The sequence below is a fragment of the Hyla sarda genome, chromosome 7 (assembly GCF_029499605.1).
Source record: "Hyla sarda isolate aHylSar1 chromosome 7, aHylSar1.hap1, whole genome shotgun sequence".
Classification (NCBI taxonomy): domain Eukaryota; kingdom Metazoa; phylum Chordata; class Amphibia; order Anura; family Hylidae; genus Hyla; species Hyla sarda.
Genome location: NC_079195.1, coordinates 12,925,613 through 12,946,795, shown reverse-complemented (window position 1 = coordinate 12,946,795; position 21,183 = coordinate 12,925,613). Strand labels below are relative to the sequence as shown.

Genomic DNA, 21,183 nt, shown 5'->3' with positions numbered 1-21,183 from the left:
CTTTCTAGAAGTCACAGATGCATCATGGGTCCCAGTCCCATGGTTTACTACTTCGGGGTTAATAAAGAATAATATTTTCTTTTTCCTCTCAAATTGAATCCAGGCGGCCGCCGGTCTTCGCTACAATAAGATTATACGGAGAATTCAGCCCTGCCTTGGAATTTGCATAATAAATCTGTAACCCAAAAAAATAAAATTGGAGAAAAACCTGGAGCAGCGTCCGTCCGCCTATCGCTGCGCCGCTTCCCACGCTGCTCCGGGAGGATGGTGTCATTCCAGGCATGCTTTTAATTTCACAGTATTAAGTTGCAAATTCCCTCTTTTTTTTTCTGTAACGTTATAAAGAACAATCGGGACGCTGTCTCCTGGCGAAAAAAAATGAAAATGACGCAATCTTATCAAAGCCACGTCCAAGGGGAGAGATTCTATGGGCTTATCTGCTCTTGGAAAAGTTGAGTTGGCAAAAAGTCGCCTTTAAGGCCGTGTTCACACGATGGAACTTCGGAGCGGAAACCGGCAGAAAAATTCCACTCGGACATTCTGTTGCAGCAGAGTGCAATTGTTTTCAAAGGGATTCTGCTGCACCATGCACAGGGCGGAATTTCTGCGGTGGAAACATCTGCCGCAGAATTACCGATTCCAGGACATTTCAAATCTTTTGTCAGAATCCGCCTGGAAATACACTATAGAGACAGCGCATTTCCGAGCGGTTCTAGCGCCGGCTTTTTCTGGTGGCGACTGCTGTTTTGGGGAATATCCCAAACATTCTGCAGAACTTCCGTTGCGTTACCATGGCTTAAAGGGGTACTCCCATGGAAACCTTTTTTTTCTTTAAATCAACTGGTGCCAGAAAGTTAAACAGATTTGTAAATTATTTCTATTAAAAAAATCTTAATCCTTCCAGTACTTTTTAGGGGCTGTATATTAAAGAGAAATCCAAAAAAAGAAATGCATTTCCTCTGATGTCATGACCACAGTGCTCTCTGCTGACCTCTGCTGTCCATTTTAGGAACTGTCCCGAGCTGGAGAAAATCCCCATAGCAAACATGTGCTGCTCTGGACAATTCCTAAAATGGACAGCAGAGGTCAGCAGAGAGCACTGTGGTCATGACATCAGAGGAAATGCATTACTTTTTTGAATTTCTCTTTAGTATACAGCCCCTAAAAAGTGCTAGAAGGATTAAAAAATTTTAATAGAAGTGATTTACAAATCTGTTTAACTTTCTGGCACCAGTTGATTTAAAAAAAAAAAAAAAAGTTTTCCACAGGAGTACCCCTTTAAAGCAATTTTTTTTTCCAAACAAAGTGCCCCCAGCTGTTGCAAAACTACAACCACCAGCATGCATGGACAGCCGAAAGCTGGGATTTGTAGTTTTCCAACAGCTGGAGGCACACTGTTTAGAAAACACTGGCCTAAAGCTTCATTCAGCTTTCTCAGAATCCTGAACTGCAAATGTGTCCAGAGCAGTGTTTCCCAACCAGGGTGCATTCAGTTATTGCAAAACTACAACTCCCAGCATGTCATGAGAGCGCTCTGACAGCCTGTGGCTCTCCAGCTATTGCAAAACAACAACTCCCAGCATACCCGGACAGCCAAAGGCATGATGGGATGATATGAGTTTTAGTTTTGCAAAGCCTGAAGAACCACATATTGTCAGAGTGCTTTCAGGGCATGATGGGAGTTGGAGTTTTGCAAGGACTAAAAAAAAAACACAGGTTGTCAGAGTGATCTTGGGGCACGGTGGGAGTTGTAGTCTTGCAATAGCTGGAGAGCCACAGACTGTCAGTGCGTTCGCATGCATGATGGAAGTGGTAGTTATGCAAGGGCTAAAGAACTACAGGTTGTCTGAGCGCTCTCGGGGCATGATGGGAGTTGTAGTTTTTCAATACCTGGAGAGCCACAGGTTCTCAGAATGTGCTCAAGGCATGATGGGAGTTGTAGTTTAGGAAAAGCAGTAAAGAAACTGGTAGTGCGACAGCTAAAAAGCCACATGTTGCAAAACTACAACTCCCAGCATGCCCGGACAGCCTTTGGCTGTCCGGGCATGCTGGGAGTTGTAGTTTTGAAACAGCTGGAGGCACACTGGTTGGGAAACACTGATATAGACCTTTGTATTTTGTCACCCTGACGCTATATACAGTAGAGTAGTAGTCGATGGATAATATAATGTGGGGTCTGTATTATCCTGAATGCGGGAGAACAGGAAATACCCCCATCCTGTGCAGTCGCTGCTGCTGCGGGGCTTCCCCGCTCCTGCATTCTTCTAGTAATTCCAGGGCAGCAGTTTTCCCACGGACCCGGCCCCTCACCCCCTTCCCTCCATCTGTCCTGATTGCTGAGGGGGGGACAGTTTAGGGATTGGGGAAAAAAAAAGTAAAACACAAAAAAATTGAAACAAAACTACAAGATTCTAAATCTGGCCCCTTGGTCATCCCCAGTGGTTTCCAAGCTGTAGAGCTTTAGCTGTTGGAAAACTACAACTCCCAGCAGGCCCAGATGGACATTATAACGGCTGGAGAGTAACAGGTACTCTCTGGGCATAATGGGAGTTGTAGTTTCATGCAAATTATGCTGGAAAATAAGTATTTGGTCAATAACAAAAGTTCATCTCAATACTTTGTTATATCCCCTTTGTTAGCAATGACAGAGGTCACATGTTTTCTGTCTCCACAAGGTTCTCACACACTGTTGCTGGTATTTTGGCCCATTCCTCCATGCAGATCTCCTCTAGAGCAGTGATGTTTTGGGGCTGTCGCTGGGCAACACGGACTTTCAACTCCCTTCAAAGGTTTTCTATTGGGTTGAGATCTGGAGACTGGCTAGGCCACTCAGGACCTTGAAATGCTTCTTATGAAGCCACTCCTTCATTGCCCGGCGGTGTGTTTGGGATCAATGTCATGCTGAAAGACCCAGGCACGTTTCATCTTCAATGCCCTTGCTGATGGAAGGAGGTTTTCACTCAAAATCTCACAATACATGGCCCCATTCATTCTTTCCTTTACACAGATCAGTCGTCCTGGTCCCTTAGCAGAAAAACACGACGAGTCGAGTTTTTACCACAAAGTTCTACTTTGGTTTCATCTGACCATATGACATTCTCCCAACACTCTTCTGGATCATCCAAACGCTCTCTAGCAAACTTCAGACAGGCCCGGACATGTACTGGCTTAAGCAGGGGGACACGTCTGGCACTGCATGATTTCAGTCCTGGTGGTGTAGTGTGGTGCTGATGGTAGCCTTTGTTACTTTGGTCCCAGCTCTCTGCAGGTCATTCACTAGGTTCCCCCCCCCCCCCCCCCATGTGTGGTTCTGGGATTTTTGCTCACGGTTCTTGTGATCATTTTGACACCACGGGGTGAGATCTTGCGTGGAGCCCCAGATCGAGGGAGATTATCAGTGGTCTTGTATGTCTTCCATTTTCTAATAATTGCTCCCACAGTTGATTTCTTCACACCATGCTGCTTGCCTATTGCAGATTCAGTCTTCCCAGCCTGGTGCAGGTCTATACTTTTGTTTCTGGTGTCCTTCGACAGCTCTTTGGTCTTGGCCATAGTGGAGTTTGCAGTGTGACTGTTTGAGGTTGCGGACAGGTGTCTTTTATACTGATAACAAGTTCAAACAGGAGCCATTAATACAGGTAACGAGTGGAGGACAGAGGAGACTCTTAAAGGAGAAGTTACAGGTCTGTGAGAGGCAGAAATCTTACTTGTTTGTAGGTGACCAAATACTTATTTTCCACCATAATTTGCAAATAAAATCTTTAAAAATGTGATTTTATGGATTTTTTTTCTCATTCTGTCTCTCATAGTTGAGGTTATAACCTATGATGACAATTACAGCCTCTCATGTTTATAAGTGGGAGAACTTGCACAATTGGTGGCTGACTAAGGCTAGGTTTCCTATTTACTGCTGCCCTTCCTAGTGGGTGCCAAACTGCAACTCCCAGCATGCCCAGACAGCCGAAGGCTGTCTGGGCATGCTGGGAGTTGTAGTTTTGCAACATCTGGAGGGTCACAGTTTGGAGACTACTGTTACAGTGGTGCCCAAACGGTAGCCCTCCAGATGTTGCCAAACTACAACTCTCAGCATGCCTGGACTGCCCAGGCATGCTGGGAGTTGTAGTTCTGTAACATCTGTCCCTTCAGATTTTGCAATTGCCGCTCTACTTTGAAGCCCTCTAATTTTTTCAAAAAGTAAAAAATATGTCCATTTTATGATGCCAACATAAAGTGGACATATTGTATTTGTGAATAAAAATTTAATTTATTTGGAATATCCATTTTCCTTACAAGCAGAGAGCTTCAAAGTTAGAAAAAAAAGCTAAATTTTCTAAATTTTCATGAAATTTTAGGATTTTTCACCAAAAAAGGATGCAAGTAACGCCGAAAATTTACCACCAAAATAAAGTAGAATATGTCACGAAAAAATAATCTCAGAATCAGAATATTCGGTAAAAGTGTTTTAGAGTTATTAATGCGTAAAATGACGGTGGTCAGAATTGCGAAAAAGGGCTCAGTCCTTAAGGCGAAAAAGGGCTGCGTCCTTAAGGGGTTAAAGCTGCCTTCCCCCTGAGTTACCTATGACACATGTATAGATGTCTGCACCGTCATTACTTACGATTTTTGGCGGCGGGAGATCAGGCAGGCTCTTCTGTGGCGGCGGAGCTGTCACCCCATTGGTCAGTGCATCTTTGGCTGGAAGGTCCGATCTTTCAGCTGTGGAAGGAGAGATTTATAGGGGTCACTGTGAGATTGTGGGGGGCTACCCCTCCTGGTGCTGTATGGGGCTGCCACCTACCAGAATCAGGTTTTGTGGTGGGGTCTGGATCAGGAGCCAACACCTTGTTCATGTAGATATATTCCTCGTCTCCACCTGGAATATGGACGACACAAGAGTCATTCTAATGTTCCCCCATGTGTTGGGGGAGTATAGGCTGCAGGTCCAACACATGGACCTGCAGCCTATACTCCCCCAACACATGGACCTTCCGCCTACACTCCCACCAACACATGGACCTGCAACCCACACTCTCCCCAACACATGGACCTGCAACCTACGCTCCCCCAACACATGGACCTGCAACCTACACTCCCCCAACACATGAACCTGCACCCTATAGTCCCCCAACACATGAACCTGCAGCCTATACTCCCCCAACACATGAACCTGCAGCCCACACTCCCCCAAAACATGAATATGCAGCCTATACTCCCCCAACACATGAACCTGCAGCCCACACTCCCCCCAACACATGAACCTGCAGCCTATACTCCCCCAACACATGGACCTTCGGCCTACACTACCCCCAACACATGAACCTGCAGCCTACTCTCCCCCCAACACATGGACCTGCAGCATTCCCTTCCCCCAACACATGGACCTTCAACCTACACTCCAACCAACACATGGACCTTCAGCCTACACTCTCACCAACACATGGACCTCAGGCCTACACTCCCACCAACACATGTACCTCAGGCCTACACTCTCACCAACACATGGACCTTCAGCCTATGCTTCCCCAACACATGGACCTGCAGCCTACACTCCCCCCAACACATGGACCTGCAGCCAACCCTCTCACCAACACAAGGACCTGCAGCCCATGCTCCCCCCCAACACAAGGAACTGCAGCCCATGCTCCCCCCAACACAAGGAACTGCAGCCCATGCTCCCCCCAACACAAGGAACTGCAGCCCACGCTCCCCCCAACACAAGGACCTGCAGCCTACACTTTCCATAACACACGGACCAGCAGCCCACACTCCCCCAACACATGGACCTGCAGCCTACACCCCCCTAACACATGGACCTGCAGCCTATGCTCCCCCAACACATGGACCTGCAGCCTACACTTCCCCTAACACATGGACCAGCAGCCTACACTCCCCCTTAAACATGGGCCTGCAGCCTACACGCCCCAAGACATGGACCTGCAGCCTACACTCCCCCTAAAACATGGACCTGCAGCCTACACTTCCCCAACACATAGACCTGCAGCCTACACTCCCCCTAAAACATGGACCTGCAGCCTACACTTCCCCCAACACATGGACCTCACCTAATAATTCCCTGTCCTGTATCTGTAGGCTATGCCAATACTCTAAGGCCAGTGTTTCCCAACCAGGCTGTCTGGGCAGGCTGGGAGTTGTAGTTTTGCTGCTGGAAGTACCCTGATTGGGAAATACTGCTGTAAGGCATTGTACCCCAAACTGTGGCATGACAGGAGTTGTAGTTTGGCAACAGCTGGAGAACCGCAGGTTGGAGAACATTTAAGGATACAAGAGTCTGTTCTGAAGGATGAAAATAATGGGCAATGAGATTCACCCACCATGTCCTGAGAGCGATCTGACAACCTGAGGCTCTTAAGCTTTTGCAAAACTACAACTTCCATCATGCGATGTGATCACTCTGAAAACATGTGGCTCTCCATCTGTTGCAAAACTACAACTCCCAACATGCACTGACAGCGATCTGACAACCTGAGGCTCTTAAGCTTTTGCAAGACTAAAACTCTCATCATGCCATAAGAGTGCACTGAAAACCTGTGGCTCACCAGCTGTTGCAAAACTACAACTCCTATGATGCGCTGAGAGCGATCTGACAACCTGTGGCTCTCTCACTATTGCAAAACTATAACTCCCAGCATGTCCTTAGGGCACTTTGACAACCTGTGGCTCTCCAGCTTTACCAAAACTACAACTCCCATCATGCCCCACGATCACTCCACTTTTGCAACATGTGGAGAGCCGCAGGTTGGGGAGCACTGTTGGAACTATTCAGGAGTCTGTTCTAGATCTGTCAATGGTTCTAGGTAATATTGATCCGGGGGACTTACTGCTGTTGTTCTTGAGGCACATTTGGAGGATTTCGGACAGCAGGCATTTCTTCAGGATGGCGGCGCTGCTGAGGTTTTCTTTATCCAGGATATTTAGGAAATCCTCCAGCTCCGTCATCAGCCGCTCCAGGGCTATGGGGGGGCGACAAAGATGAAGAATTAGCAACATGATATGTTACAAAAAGTATCTAAGCCCATCCAGTACCGCCTGTGTATCAAAACAGATAAGCACATCAATTCTCCTAGAGGAATGTTCCACAACCAGTTTGCCTCTGGCTGTTGCAAAACTACAACTCCCAGCATGCCCGGACAGCCAAAGGCACGGGGCAATACACCTGCTGATCCAGCTATGCCACTAATGCAGGGTTCCTCCTAATGCAGTGTTCCCCTTAATGCAGCGTTTCCTCTCATGCAGGTTCCTCCTAATGCATCTTTCCCTCTGATGCAGCTTTCCCTCTAATGCAGCATCCCCATAATGCAGCATTCCCTCTAATGCAGCTTTTCCTGTTAATGCAGTGTTCCCTCTAATGCAACGTTCCACCTAATGCAGTGTTCCCTCTCATGAAGCTTTCCCCCTTATGCAGCATTCCCCTTCATGCAGCGTTTCCTCTTATGCAGTGTTCCCACAAAGGAAGTGTTCCCCCTAATGCAGTGTTCCCCAAATGCTGCGTTCCCTCTAAGGCAGTTTTCCCAGTAATGCAGCATCCCCCCTAATGCAGAATTCCCTCAAATGCAGCGTTACCCCACATGCATCATTCCCTGTGAGCAGCCTTCCCTCTAATGCAGCGTTCCCCTTAAGCAGCGTTCCCTCTGATGCAGCTTCCCCTCTGATGCAGCTTTCCCTCTAATGCAGCGTTCCCCCTAATGCAGCTTTCCCCCTAATGCAGCTTTTTCTGTTAATGCAGCGTTCCCCCGATAGTGTTCCCCTTTTTTTTTTTTTAGCTCAGCGTCATCTTTCAAAAATGGCGGCATGCTAAGACTATGGATTTTTTCTTTTAGGGAATCTAATGCCCAAGAAAAAAAGGACCAAAACCCACTATTTATGAAAAAATTACATAAAAACTTTAGGAGTGCAATATGAGGGACAGTTATTCTGTCAGTTATTTTGTCACGTTATATATCAAGTTATATATATATTTTTTTCAGGTAAAATAAAAACTGCAAAAATAAGTTTTGTGGGTTTTTGTTACTTTGGGGGAGTCGCCTGTGACAGATATTTAATTCCAGCGACCGGGCCGATGTAAAGAACAGTAGACTCCTCCGGATTCCTGACATTGTTTAGTCCATAGAGGAAGGGGTTAAGGACGCTCTTCCTGCCCCGGACATCATAGAGGAAATTGTAGACTTCACTTAGTGTCACTCAGCCATGATATGTGCGATTGTTATAGAGATGAGGCCGACCCCGAGTCATTCATCACCAAGATGTGTCACAATCATTAGTGTCCCCTTCGTGTTACGATCATTAGTGTCCCCCTTAAGTATCACGATCATTAATGCCCCTTCATCTCCCCTCTTATGTCACAATTGTGGTGGCGGGGTGTGATGAGGGCAGATGTTGTTAGCCTAGGGGCAGATGGCATTAACCCCTTGTATTCGTGACGCCAGGGCATGGTTTAGCCTGAAACCACCCAAAGCTAAACCGCTGGATCCTGGGCTAGGCACAGGGACAATAAAGACACCAACGCCAAGTTATGGACAACGGTAGCTTTACTGAGGGTAGACAGATGGTAAAGTCTATAGAGTTCACCCAGGGCCCAAGGAGGTGACCAGTGACACAGAGACCTTAAGGGCTTGCTGGGACTTGTAGTAGGACTGGACAATTGAATGCAGACCACGCTGACTTGACAGATGAAGGGACTGACTTCACTCATAAAGCTGTGACTTTATCTTACTTGACTTGATGGCGGCTGCAGGACTGGACTTTGAGGTCTCCAACACTCTGGACACACACACTAGACAAGACTGCACTGGACCTCAGCAGAAGGGAGAGAAGCTCCACCCAGGGCTTATATGGGGGAGACTAGCAGGGAGCCCATAGGTCATTATATGGGGAGACTAGCAGGGAGCCCATAGGTCACTCTTAGGGTCACCTGGTCACTGGTACTTCCTGGGTAACAATCACATGATATATCACATGGTATAACTCTTAAAGCAACATTATATTTTATAACACTTTACATGGTAAAACATATTTACAATGGGGAAACAAGTGCAGGGGCCTTGGGGACACTGAAGGAGGCTGCCTGACAGGACAGCAGGAGAACGGGGTAACAACACCCGTACTGGGCCATCACACAATCATTAGTGTCCCCTCATCTTCTCTCATATTTCACAATCATTGGTGTCCCCCCTTATATATCACAATCATTGGTGTCCCCCTCATATATCACAATCATTGGTGTCCCCCTCATCTCCCCTCATATATCACAATCATTGGTGTCCCCCTCATCTCCCCTCATATATCACAATCATTGGTGTCCCCCTCATCTCCCCTCATATATCATGATCATTAGTGTCCCCCTCATCCCCCCTCATATATCACAATCATTGGTGTCCCCCTCATCCCCCCTCATATATCACAATCATTGGTGTCCCCCTCATCTCCCCTCATATATCACAATCATTGGTGTCCCCCTCATCTCCCCTCATATATCACAATCATTGGTGTCCCCCTCATCCCCCCTCATATATCACAATCATTGGTGTCCCCCTCATCCCCCCTCATATATCACAATCATTGGTGTCCCCCTCATCTCCCCTCATATATCACAATCATTAGTGCCCCCCTCATCTCCCCTCATATATCACAATCATTGGTGTCCCCCTCATCTCCCCTCATATATCACAATCATTAGTGTCCCCCTCATCTCCCCTCATATATCACAATCATTAGTGCCCCCCTCATCTCCCCTCATATATCACAATCATTGGTGTCCCCCTCATATATCACAATCATTGGTGTCCCCCTCATCTCCTCATGTGTCACAATCATTGGTGTCCCCTCATCTCCTCATATATCACAATCATTGGTGTCCCCCTCATCTCCTCATGTGTCACAATCATTGGTGTCCCCTTCATCTCCGCTCATGTGTCACGATCAATAGTGTCCCAGTTATCTCCCCTCATATGTCACGATCATTAGTGCCCCCTCATCTCCCCTCATGTGTCACGATAATTAGTGTCCCCCTTATCTTCGCTCAAATGTCACGATTATTAGTGCCCCCCTTATCTCCGCTCATGTGTCACGATCATTAGTGCCCCCTCATCTACCTCCATATATCACGATCATTAGTGCCCCCCTCATCTCCCTTCATATATCACGATCATTAGTGCCCCCCTCATCTCCCTTCAGATATCACGATCATTAGTGCCCCCCTCATATGTCACGATCATTAGTGAACCCATCATCTCCCCTCATGTGGCACGATCATTAGTGCCCCCCCTCATCTTCCCCGTGTCACGATCATTAGTGCCCCCCTCATATGTCACAATCATTAGTGCCCCCTCTCATCTCATGTGTCACGATCATTAGTGTCCCCCTCATGTATCACGATCATTAGTGCCCCCCTCACAACATCAGATCCGCAGCAGATACGATACATGTGACCCTTCTCATGTATAGTGTTTTTTTGTTTTGTTATTTTGGGGGAGTCGCCTGTGATATTTGTAGTGACCATGCAGATGTAATAAACAAGGGGAGACTCCTCCGGATTTCTGACATTGTTTAGTCCATAGAGGAAGGGGTTAAGGACGCTCTTCCTGCCCCGGACATCATAGAGGAAATCGTAGACTTCACTTTGTGTCACTCAGCCATAATATGTGCGATTGTTATAGAGATGAGGCCGACCCCGAGTCATTCATCACCTGTGAGGGGCCTGAGTCACCAGGATGGGGGTCACTGACCACCTAAACACCCCTCTGTGTGTCACGATCATTAGTGTCCCCCTCATGAATTCATGTATCACGATCATTTAAGCCCCCTCATCTCCCCTTATATGTCACAATCATTAGTGTCCCTGTCATCTCCTTTCATGTATCGTGATCATAAGTGTCCCCCTCATCTCCTCTCAAGTGTCACGATCATTAGTGTCCCCCTCCTCTCATGTGTCACGATCATTAGTGTCCCCCTCATCTCCTCTCATGTGTCACGATCATAAGTGTCCCTGTCATCTCCTCTCATGTGTCACGATCATTAGTGTCCCTGTCATCTCCTCTCATGTGTAACGATCATTAGTGCCCCCGTCATCTCTCTTCATGTGTCAATGTGGTGAGGCTGTTGGAAGGGAAGATGTTGTTAACCCTTAGGGCAGATGGTATTGACCCTTATTGTTCGTGACGCCAGGGCGTAGTTATCCTCTTCACCACCCGAGGTATGGCCGCTGGTTCCTGGGCCAGGTGCAAAGTAAATAATCACTACGATGCAAGGTTAAAGAACAACAGCAGCTTTACTGAGGCAGACAGATGTTAAAGTCTTTACAGCTCAGTTCAGGCCCAAGGAGATGCTCAGAGAACTTTTGGGGAGCTTGTTGGCTCACTGGGACTTGTAGTAGATTTAGACTGAATGATGCAACCCACGTTGACTTGGGTAATTGACACTTGACTGACTTGGCTAGTTTAAAGGCACATTAACACATAAATGCAATACATTAACCTATACATAACTGAATGGGTGAATAGAGTTCCAAGGAGTGTGGGGGCCAGGGGATTGGGACTGAGTCCACCTGATAGGACCTAAAGGGTACAGAAGGGCCACTTCTGTACTGGGCCACCACATCAAGATAGTTAGTGCCCCCCTCATGTGTCGATCATTAGTGCCCTCCTCATGTGTCACAATCATTAGTGTCCCCCTTATCTCCTTTCATGTGTCACAATCATTAGTGTCCCCCTCATCTCCCCACATGTTTTACGATCATTAGTGCCCCCCTCATGTGTCACGATCATTAGTGCCCCCCAGATCTGTCATGATCATTAGTGTCGCCCTCATCTCCCCTCATGTGCCACAATCATTAGCGTCCCCGTCATCTCCCCTCATCTGTCACGATCATTAGTGTCCCCCCTCATGTGTCACAATCATTAGTGCCCCCTCATGTGTCACACTCATTAGTGTCCTCCTCATCTCCCCTCATGTGTCACAATCATTAGTGCCCCCCTCATCTCCCCTCATGTGTCACAATCATTAGTGCCCCCCTCATCTCCCTTCATGTGTCACGATCATTAGTGCCCCCCTCATCTCCCCTCATGTGTCACAATCATTAGTGCCCCCCTCATCTCCCCTCATGTGTCACAATCATTAGTGTCCTCCTCATCTCCCCTCATGTGTCACGATCATTAGTGCCCCCCTCATCTCCCCTCATGTGTCACAATCATTAGTGCCCCCCTCATCTCCCCTCATGTGTCACAATCATTAGTGTCCTCCTCATCTCCCCTCATGTGTCACGATCATTAGTGCCCCCCTCATCTCCCCTCATGTGTCACGATCATTAGTGCCCCCTCATCTCCCCTCATGTGTCACAATCATTAGTGCCCCCCTCATCTCCCACGATCATTAGTGCCCCCCTCATCTCCCCTCATGTGTCACAATCATTAGTGTCCTCCTCATCTCCCCTCATGTGTCACGATCATTAGTGCCCCCTCATCTCCCCTCATGTGTCACGATCATTAGTGTCCTCCTCATCTCCCCTCATGTGTCACAATCATTAGTGTCCTCCTCATCTCCCCTCATGTGTCACGATCATTAGTGCCCCCCTTACAACATCAAATCCGCAGCAGATACGATACGTGTGACCCCAACCATATATAGTGTTTTTTTTTGTTTTGTTTTGTTATTTTGGGGGAGTCGCCTGTGATATTTATAGTGACCATGCAGATGTAATAAACAAGGGGAGACTCCTCCGGATTCCTGACATTGTTTAGTCCATAGACGAAGGGGTTAAGGACGCTCTTCCTGCCCCGGACATCATAGAGGAAATCGTAGACTTCACTTTGTGTCACTCAGCCATAATATGTGCGATTGTTATAGAGATGAGGCCGACCCCGAGTCACTCATCACCTGTGAGGGGCCTGAGTCACCAGGATGGGGGTCACTGGCCGCCCAAAATCCCCCTCAGATAGACATCTGCAGGTGGTGGGCCGCCTGAGGTACAAGGAGGTAACTGAGACAGAGCCCAGGTAGTGACTCACATCCGCCGTCTGCTTCTACAGGTGAGAACGTCACCTCCAGACAGGTACGGACCCCCTCTGACGAGCCACTCGGCTGCCATTCCTCACATTCCAGGCTGTCACACTTCCTTCAGTTTTGTTTAAAGGGGTACTCCGGTGGAAAACTTTATTTTTTTTAAATCAACTGGTACCGGAAAGTAAAACATATTTGTAAATTACTTCTATAAAAAAAAAAAATCTTAATCCTTCCAGTACTTATTAGCTGCTGAATACTACAGAGGAAATTATTTTCTTTTTGGAACACAGTGTTCTCTGCCGACATCACGAGCACAGTGCTCTCTGCTGACATCTCTGTTCATTTTGAGAACTGTCCAGAGTAGGAGAAAATCCCCATAGCAAACATATGCTGCTCTGGACAGTTCCTAAAATGGACAGAGGTGTCAGTAGAGAGCACTGTGCTCGTGATGTCAGCAGAGAGCTCTGTGTTCCAAGAAGAAAAGAATTTCCTCTGTAGTATTCAGCAGCTAATAAGTACTGGAAGGATTAAGATTTTTTAATAGAAGTAATTTACAAATCTGTTTAACTTTCTGGCACCAGTTGATTTAAGAAAAAAAAAAGAAAGAAAAAGTTTTCCACCGGAGTACCCCTTTAACATGAAACATCCATTTATTTATTTTCGAAATAGCTGAGGGTTTGTTACAATGTATCAGTTTAGACTAGAGCAAATGTCTCCTATGCTCCGGGATGATATAGATCAGTGGTGTCCGAAATGTAGACTACCAGCTGTTGCAAAACTACAACTCCCAGCATGCCCGGACAGCCGTTGGCTGTCCGGGCATGCTGGGAGTTGTAGTTTTGCAACTCCCCCAAGAAATTAAGGCATAAACACCAGAAAAAATGCCAGATTTGTATGCTTATTGGCATTTTTTATATCATTTCCACCCTCCCCCCACACGCACAGAATCCATCAATAGAAATCCTTGAGTCACATGATGAATAAATCATGTGACTTAATAAAATAATAAGTAGGGGATCAAACGCCAAACTAAAAAAAACATCTATACTAATACCTCTTCAATTCCTGTGCAGAGGAATAGTTCACCAGTTGCCCATAGCAACCAATCAGATGGCTTCTTTCATTTTTAAAAAGGCCTATGGAAAATGAAAGCAGCGATCTGATTGGTTGCTATGGGCAACTGGTCAATTTTTCCTCCGCACAGGTTTTGATAAATCTCACCCTATGTTTATTTAAAAAAAAAAAAACATACCAGGAAAACCGCATCACGGAAGAGAAAAAATTAGGGAACGTATTTTTTTAATTTTTTTAACACATAAAAAGAAAAAAAGCCACGCAAAGGTTGCATCGGTTCGTCGCCTTACTACGGTTATTTGACGTATAAAAAAGGCTAATTTTATGGTAAATCCCATTTATTTAAAAATTTAGCAACTTTTAGCTTTTTTTTTTTTTTTTTTTTTTTTTACACTTTTCACTTCTCACTCCCCCCGGACCGTCAGATTTACCTTAACTAAATTGGCGCAAGCTAGGGGGCAAGCATATGCAATGTTATCCCTGTATACATGTGGTCCGGGCATGCTGGGAGTTGTAGTTTTGCAACAGCTGGTAGTCAACATTTCGGACACCACTGATCTATATCATCCAGGAGCATAGGAGACATTTGCTCTTGTCTAAACTGATACATTGTAACAAACCCTCAGCTATTTTGAAAATAAATAAATGGATGTTTCAAAGGGGTACTCCGGTGGAAAACTTTTTTTTTATTTTTATTTTTTACTCAACTGGTACCAGAAAGTTAAATAGATTTGTAAATTACTTCTATTAAAAAACAAAAAAAAAAAACAAACGTTATCCTTCCAGTACTTATTAGCTGCTGAATACTACAGAGAAAAATTATTTTCTTTTTGGAACCCAGAGCTCTCTGCTGACATCACGAGCACAGTGCTGGGAGTTGTAGTTTTGCAACATCTGGAGGGCCCCAGTTTGGAGAGCGCTGCTGTATACAGAAGGCTGGAGCTGTTATTGTAGTTCTTGTAATAACACAATGCGGTGACTGACGCCGAGTGATGGTGACTTCCTGCCTCCGGAGGTGGGATGAGGAGGTAATGACAGGACGGTAGGTGGCTGCACGTGTACTGTATGTACAGCGTCCTGTGGGTGTACAGGATCACGGATGATGTTTGTTTATGATCAGGTATAATAGGCACCTGCACCGCAGGCATCAGCACCAGGTAGTGATACCGGGGCCTGCTGGGTGTGGGGTGCCGCAGTAAATCCAGCCGAGGATGACATCTGATGGGGAGAGTGCCACCTGTGAGTCCACGACATAAACTGGGTCAGAACATCGCTTTACTGAAGACCTGCTACAAATCCTGACCATGTGAATGCAGCCTAAAAGATACGGACGGTTATGTACAATCAGATGGAACAAATATGTTCTGTAACACATATCCGGCCCCGACCAATGTCCATATCCGGCCCCGACCAATGTCCACATCCGGCCCCGACCAATGTCCATATCCGGCCCCGACCAATGTCCACATCCGGCCCCGACCAATGTCCACATCCGGCCCCGACCAATGTCCACATCCGGCCCCGACCAATGTCCGCATCCAGCCCCCGACCAATGTCCACATCCAGCACCGACCAATGTACACATCCATCCCCGACCAATGTATACATCCAGCCCCGACCAAGGTGTACATCCAGCCCCGACCAATGTCCACATCCGGAACGAAAAATGTCCACATCCAGCCCCGACCAATGTCCATATCCGGCCCCGACCAATGTACACATCCAGCACCGACCAATGTACACATCCATCCCCGACCAATGTATACATCCAGCCCCGACCAAGGTGTACATCCAGCCCCCGACCAATGTCCACATCCATCCCCCGACCAATGTATACATCCATCCCCCGACCAATGTATACATCCAGCACCGACCAAGGTCCCCATCCGGTCCCGAACAATGTCCACATCCACCCCGACCAATGTCCACATCCAGCCCCGATCAATGTCCACATCCAACACCGACCAAGGTCCCCATCCGGTCCCGACCAATGTCCACATCCACCCCGACCAATGTCCACATCCAGCCCCGACCAATGACCACATCCAGCCCCGACCAATGACCACATCCAGCCCCGACCAATGACCACATCCAGCCCCGACCAATGTCCACATCCAGCCCCGACCAATGTCCACACCAAGCCCCCTACCAATGTCCACATCCCGCCCCGACCAATGTCCACATCCAGCCCCGACCAATGTCCACATCCAGCCCTGACCAATGTCCACATCCACCCCGACCAATGTCCACATCCAGCTCCAACCAATGTCCACATCCGGCCCCCTGACCAATGTCCACATCCAGCCCAGACCAATGTGTACATCCAGCCCGGACCAATGTCCATATCTGGCCCCGAACAATGTCCACATCTGGCTCTGACCAATGTCCACATCCTGCACCGACCAATGTCCACATCCACCCCGACCAATGTCCACATCCAGCCCCGACCAATGTCCACATCCACCCCGACCACTGTCAACATCCAGCTCCAACCAATGTCCACATCCAGCCCAGACTAATGTCCACATCCAGCCCAGACCAATGTGTACATCCAGCCCCGACCAATATCCATATCTGGCCCCGACCAATGTCCACATCCGGCTCCGACCAATGTCCACATCCGGCTCCGACCAATGTCCACATCCGGCTCCGACCAATGTCCACATCCGGCTCCTACCAATGTCCACATCCAGCTCCTACCAATGTCCACATCCAGCTCCGACCAATGTCCACATCCAGCCCCCGACCAATGTCCACATCCACCCCGATCAATGTCCACATCCAGCTCCAACCAATGTCCACATCCGGCCCCCGACCAATGTCCACATCCAGCCCCGACTAATGTCCACATCCAGCCCCGACCAATGTCCATATCCGGCTCCGACCAATGTCTACATCCTGCACCGACCAATGTCCACATCCAGCTCCAACCAATGTTCACATCCACATCCAGCCCCCGACCAATGTCCACATCCGGTCCCGACCAATGTCCACATCCAGCACCGACCAATGTACACATCCATCCCCGACCAATGTCCACATCCAGCCCCTGCCAATGTCCACATCCAGCCCGACCAATGTCCACATCCAACCCCCGACCAATGTCCACATTCAGCCCCCGACCAATGTCCACATCCAGCCCCCGACCAATGTCCACATCCAGCCCCGACCAATGTCCACATCCACCCCGACCAATGTCCACATCCAGCTCCAACCAATGTCCACATCCGGCCCCCGACCAATGTCCACATCCAGCCCAGACCAATGTGTACATCCAGCCCGGACCAATGTCCATATCTGGCCCCGACCAATGTCCACATCCAGCTCCAACCAATGTCCACATCCACCCCGACCAATGTCCACATCCAGCCCCGACCAATGTCCACATCCACCCCGACCACTGTCAACATCCAGCTCCAACCAATGTCCACATCCAGCCCCGACTAATGTCCACATCCAGCCCAGACCAATGTGTACATCCAGCCCCGACCAATGTCCATATCCGGCTCCGTCCAATGTCCACATCCGGCTCCGACCAATGTCCACATCCGGCTCCGACCAATGTCCACATCCAGCTCCTACCAATGTCCACATCCAGCTCCAACCAATGTCCACATCCAGCCCCCGACCAATGTCCACATCCACCCCGACCAATGTCCACATCCAGCTCCAACCAATGTCCACATCCGGCCCCCCGACCAATGTCCACATCCAGCCCCGACTAATGTCCACATCCAGCCCCGACCAATGTCCATATCCGGCTCCAACCAATGTCTACATCCTGCACCGACCAATGTCCACATCCAGCTCCAACCAATGTTAACATCCACATCCAGCCCCCGACCAATGTCCACATCCACTCCGACCAATGTCCACATCCGGTCCCGACCAATGTCCACATCCAGCCCCTGCCAATGTCCACATCCAGCCCAACCAATGTCCACATCCAGCCCAACCAATGTCCACATCCAGCCCCCGACCAATGTCCACATCCAGCCCCCGACCAATGTCCACATCCGGCCCCGACCAATGTCCACATCCAGCCCCCGACCAATGTATACATCCAGCCCCAACCAATGTCCACATCTGGCACCAACCAATGTCCACATCCGGCCCCGACCAATGTCCACATCCAACACCGACCAATGTCCACATCCGGCTCCGACCAATGTCCACATCCAGCCCCGACCAATGTCCATATCCGGCCCAGACCAATGTCCATATCCGGCCCTGACCAATGTCCACATCCGGCCCCGACCAATGTCCACATCCGGCCCCGACCAATGTCCACATCCGTCCCCGACCAATGTCCACACCCGGCCCCGACCAATGTCCACATTCACCCCGACCAATGTCTACATCCGGCCCCGACCAATGTCCACATCCACCCCGACCAATGTCCACATCCACCATGACCCATGTCTACATCCACCCCCCCAGCTGGTTCGTATCTGGCGCTTCTATTCCTGGCAGGAGATCTCAGGATCTGGTATGTAAAGGGTTTTGTCATCTCCTCATCTGGTCGCCTGATGATCACTTCTCTTCTTTCTTTTGGACACAGAGTGAAACTTAAAAATTTCTTGATCTCACATCAAACCGAACCCGTCCCCTCCTCATCCGTCTTTCCACCTTTTTGTAACTTGCTGAATTTTTTTTCTATCTCTTAATGTATGAATGGAGCAAAGTAATGGTCTCCAAACTGCAGACCTCAAGATGTTGCAAAGCTACAACTCCCAGCATGCCCGGACAGCCGTTGGCTGTCCGGGCATGCTGGGAGTTGTAGCTTTGCAACAAAAACTTTTTTTGTGCAGGTTTGTCTCATATCTTTGCAGCGTGACTCTTGGGTGTTATTTTTACTGACATTTAGCAGTTTTGGTAAGGATTATGGAAATCAGAGCAAAGAAGAAACCTGACGAAAACCGAGAAAACAAACAACTCCCGTAAATACCTGCGTACGAAACCTCACCCGAAAATAAACAAAGTATCAGTCCCATCTGTTATTAAACATCTGTTTTCTGTATGGTATAATTTAAAAACGGATGTATAATAACGAATGAAATAACGGGTGCTATTTTTACTTGCACTTTTAAATCCCCCGCCGGGAGCCCTGAATGGACGGTACGGAGGAGCCATTCAGGGCTCCCGGCGGGGTTTTTAAACTACTATTTTGACTCCCAAATGTATACCCCCCATGCATATTTATAATAATTCATTGGCCCAAGAGTGCTTATAATAATTCATTGGCCCCAGTGTGTTTATAATAATTCATTGGCCCCAGTGTGTTTATAATAATTCATTGGCCCCAGTGTGTTTATAATAATTCATTGGCCCCAGTGTGTTTATAATAATTCATTGGCCCCAGTGTGTTTATAATAATTCATTGGCCCCAGTGTGTTTATAATAATACATTGGTCCCAGTGTGTTTATAATAATTCATTGGCCCCAGTGTGTGTATAATAATTCATTGGTCCCAGTGTGTTTATAATAATTCATTGGCTCCAGTGTATTTATAATAATTCATTGGCCCCAGTGTGTTTATAATAATTCATTGGCTCCAGTGTGTTTATAATAATTCATTGGCCCCAGTGTATATATAATAATTCATTGGCCCCAGTGTGTTTATAATAATTCATTGGCTCCAGTGTGTTTATAATAATTCATTGGCCCCAGTGTATATATAATAATTCATTGGCCCCAGTGTATTTATAATAATTCATTGGCCCCAGTGTGTTTATAATAATTCATTGGCTCCAGTGTGTTTATAATAATTCATTGGCCCCAGTGTGTTTATAATAATTCATTGGCCCCAGTGTGTTTATAATAATTCATTGGCTCCAGTGTGTTTATAATAATTCATTGGCCCCAGTGTATATATAATAATACATTGGCCCCAGTGTATATATAATAATTCATTGGCCCCAGTGTGTATATAATAATTTATTGGTCCCAGTGTATATATAATAATTCATTGGCCCCAGTGTGTATATAATAATTTATTGGCCCCAGTGTGTTTATAATAATACATTGGTCCCAGTGTGTTTATAATAATTCATTGGCCCCAGTGTATATATAATAATACATTGGCCCCAGTGTATATATAATAATTCATTGGCCCCAGTGTGTATATAATAATTTATTGGTCCCAGTGTATATATAATAATTCATTGGCCCCAGTGTGTATATAATAATTTATTGGCCCCAGTGTGTTTATAATAATACATTGGTCCCAGTGTGTTTATAATAATACATTGGCCCCAGTGTGTTTATAATAATTCATTGGCCCCCAGTGTGTTTATAATAATTCATTGGCCCCAGTGTATATATAATAATTCATTGGCCCCAGTGTGTTTATAATAATTCATTGGCCCCAGTGTATTTATAATAATTCATTGGCCCCAGTGTATTTATAATAATTCATTGGCCCCAGTGTGTTTATAATAATTCATTGGCCCCCAGTGTGTTTATAATAATTCATTGGCCCCAGTGTGTTTATAATAATTCATTGGTCCCAGTGTGTTTATAATAATTCATTGGCTCCAGTGTATATATAATAATTCATTGGTCCCAGTGTGTTTATAATAATTCATTGGCCCCAGTGTATATATAATAATTCATTGGCCCCAGTGTGTTTATAATAATTCATTGGCCCCAGTGTATATATAATAATGCATTGGCCCCAGTGTGTTTATAATAATTCATTGGCCCCAGTGTATTTATAATAATTCATTGGCCCCAGTGTGTTTATAATAATTCATTGGCCCCAGTGTATATATAATAATTCATTGGCCCCAGTGTATATATAATAATTCATTGGCCCCAGTGTGTATATAATAATTCATTGGCCCCAGTGTGTATATAATAATTCATTGGCCCCAGTGTATATATAATAATTCATTGGCCCCAGTGTGTATATAATAATTCATTGGCCCCAGTGTGTATATAATAATTCATTGGCCCCAGTGTATATATAATAATTCATTGGCCCCAGTGTGTTTATAATAATTCATTGGCCCCAGTGTGTTTATAATAATTCATTGGCCCCAGTGTATTTATAATAATTCATTGGCCCCAGTGTGTTTATAATAATTCATTGGC

The 21,183-nt window shown here is 46.8% G+C and overlaps 1 protein-coding gene across 4 annotated transcripts in view; it reads right to left on the bottom strand.

Annotated features, from left to right (window-relative positions):
• Window positions 1-21,183, bottom strand: part of AFAP1L2 (actin filament associated protein 1 like 2) — a 158,673-nt gene that overhangs the window by 83,176 nt on the left and 54,314 nt on the right. For 3 of the 4 annotated variants that reach the window (XM_056529612.1, XM_056529613.1, XM_056529615.1), the window contains exons 2-4: window positions 6,840-6,971; window positions 4,799-4,873; window positions 4,619-4,716 (exon numbers count right to left, since the gene is read on the bottom strand). In XM_056529612.1, the coding sequence (XP_056385587.1) occupies window positions 4,619-4,716; window positions 4,799-4,873; window positions 6,840-6,971 (305 nt within the window). Of the gene's footprint in view, window positions 1-4,618; window positions 4,717-4,798; window positions 4,874-6,839; window positions 6,972-14,068; window positions 14,136-21,183 lie in introns of those variants that run through there. The other variant, XM_056529614.1, reaches the window with a different exon arrangement.